The sequence below is a fragment of the Mauremys reevesii genome, linkage group 24 (genome assembly GCF_016161935.1).
Source record: "Mauremys reevesii isolate NIE-2019 linkage group 24, ASM1616193v1, whole genome shotgun sequence".
In the NCBI taxonomy this organism is placed as follows: Eukaryota; Metazoa; Chordata; order Testudines; family Geoemydidae; genus Mauremys; species Mauremys reevesii.
Genome location: NC_052646.1, coordinates 16,421,552 through 16,423,687, shown reverse-complemented (window position 1 = coordinate 16,423,687; position 2,136 = coordinate 16,421,552). Strand labels below are relative to the sequence as shown.

At 55.7% G+C, this 2,136-nt stretch overlaps 1 protein-coding gene across 1 annotated transcript; it reads left to right on the top strand.

Moving 5' to 3' along the window:
• Positions 1-224: 224 nt before the first annotated feature.
• Positions 225-1,915, top strand: LOC120390708 (hepcidin-like). The gene is made up of 3 exons (XM_039513528.1): positions 225-359; positions 819-884; positions 1,697-1,915. Exons 1-3 carry the CDS (start codon positions 276-278, stop codon positions 1,769-1,771), a joined length of 225 nt encoding a protein of 74 aa, XP_039369462.1. The 5' UTR covers positions 225-275; the 3' UTR covers positions 1,772-1,915.
• Positions 1,916-2,136: the final 221 nt, after the last annotated feature.

The following is a 2,136-nucleotide window of genomic DNA, read 5'->3' as shown; positions in this document are numbered from 1 at the left end:
CACCTGGCTAGAGATGGAAGCATTTTGGTAAAAACGTCCCATATTTTGTAACCACAAGAGTCTTTTCCTATAAGGACGTGGATCATAGGTAAACAGCTGTTCATCCAACCCCGTCCTTACTGGAATCTCTCCTCCCCATCCCAATCACCGTGGATTCCCTCAGCGCAAAGGAGGGACACTGGCCAGGAGGGCTCTGAGCTAGTGAATAAATACAGGCCCCTGTAGCTCTCAGCTCCACTCAGCTGCTTGCGGAGAAGACCCAACCCCTAGAGAAGATGAGAGTCCAGATGCTGGCTGTCCTGCTCCTGTTTGTGTCCCTCCTTTGCGCTGAGGGAATCCGCGGAGAATCCCTAGCCGAGGTGAGTGGGGGACCCCGTTCCATTCCTGGTGTGCCAGGCGCTGCCCAGACACACAGCGAGAGGCTGACCCTGCCCCAAAGAGATTCCGATGCAGTAAAGGGTGAGAGGGGAAACTGAGGCACTGCCTGGGGAAGTGAGTTTCTCATGGTCACACAGTAAGGCAGCAGCATAGCTGGGAATGGAATTCAGCAGTCCTGTCTCTCAGACACCTCCTCCCACCGCTGCTCTAAAGAGGTGGATTTCCCTCCCCTCCCAGAGCCAGGGATACAACCCAGGAGTCCTGACTTCCAGCACCCCTGCTCTGACCACTAGACCCCGCTCCCCTGCTGGGGAGCCCAGCAGTCCTCTCAGGACGCGCTTTAGAGACGGGCATTAGATTCCCTGTGATCCCTCTGGAGCCGCGACTGCTGGTCAAACAAACACGGGCACAAGTGAGTCCCTGCTCTCCCGCTCTGACAGGGCTCGGAGTCCCAGCACTCGGAGGAAGGCCGAGGCGAGTCCAAGGTGATGGTGAAGAGAGAAGCGGTGAGTAGCCGGAGGTGGCTTTGCTTGTGTCACTGCTGGGACTGATGGTGGGAGGTGAGGGGTATTCTGGGTGCCATGGGCTAACCCCAATAAAATCCTGTGGCAGGTGGTTGAACAGATAAATGCCTGAAATATCAAATAGATTGACTGCATGAATATCCAGTTGTAGGGAGCCCCACAGGCTAACCGTCCGGAAAGCCTGTGGAAGTGCGTCCCTTGAGTTAACTCAACATATCCTGTGGCAATGAGTTCCACAGTTTAAGATCAATATTATTGCATGGGTTAACCCCAATAATATCTCATGGCAGATTCCTACCAACAAGCATCTCTTCTGCCCAGTAGAGGGCAGCAGTGGTCAGTCCATGAACTCTGACATCCTGCAGAGAACATAACCCTTTAGTACTCATTGCTGGGAGTCAGGAATAGAACCCAGGAGTCCTGATTCCCAGCCTTGTCCTTCCTCTGTTCCCGCCCACTCCGGTCTAACCACTAGACCGCACTCTCCTCCCAGAAACCTTAAAAAAATTAAATTCTTCTATACAGATCAAAAAGTGTCTCCAACACCACATGGGACTAACAGTTTGGAGAAAAGCTGGGAGGGGACTGAGAGCTAGTACTCCTGGGTTGTGTCCCCAGTTCTGGGAGGGGAGGGGAGTGGGGCCTGGTGATTAGTGAAAGGGGGGGCTGGGAGTCAGGACTCCTGGGTTGTGTCCCCGGCTCTGGGAGGGGAAAGTGGCTTGGGAGAAGGTAGTCAGGGGATCGGTTCAGGGCAGGCCTCACTCTAGTCTCTCCATCTCTTCCTGACGGCTCAGAGTTTCGCTAGATGTCGCTTCTGCTGTAACTGCTGTCCTAGGATGAGCGGCTGTGGAATCTGCTGCGACTTCTGACCCCCTTTCCCCGTCACCCAGTCGATGCCTGGAGGCTCCCCAGCCCGTCCTGGGAGCAGATCGAAGCCAGCCTGGGGCTGAATTTGCCTGGGATCAGGGGGACGCTAACCCTCCTGCTCAACCCCAATAAAGTGTCTGCCTAGACATGGAGTTTGTGTGTTTATTCTCACGTGCCATGTGCTTGTCACCCATTCCCTGTGGGGCTGTGCCCGACCCCGCTCCCTGCAGCACAGTGCCCCGTAGCACCACCCTGAGGCATTGGGGCCAGCATTGACTGTCAGAGGAGAGTCCCCACACCACTCCCTGCAGCACAGCGCCCCCTAGCGCCATACTGGGGCCCTGGGGCCAGCCCTTTCATTGGGCCA

Excerpts from the sequence above, each read along its gene's own strand:
- LOC120390708 (XM_039513528.1), top strand. The coding sequence starts at position 276 with ATGAGAGTCCAGATGCTGGCTGTCCTGCTCCTGTTTGTGTCCCTCCTT. Across the intron at positions 360-818 it reads GCGGAGAATCCCTAGCCGAG|GGCTCGGAGTCCCAGCACTC; the intron begins GTGAGTGGGGGA and ends CCGCTCTGACAG. Across the intron at positions 885-1,696 it reads TGATGGTGAAGAGAGAAGCG|AGTTTCGCTAGATGTCGCTT; the intron begins GTGAGTAGCCGG and ends CTGACGGCTCAG.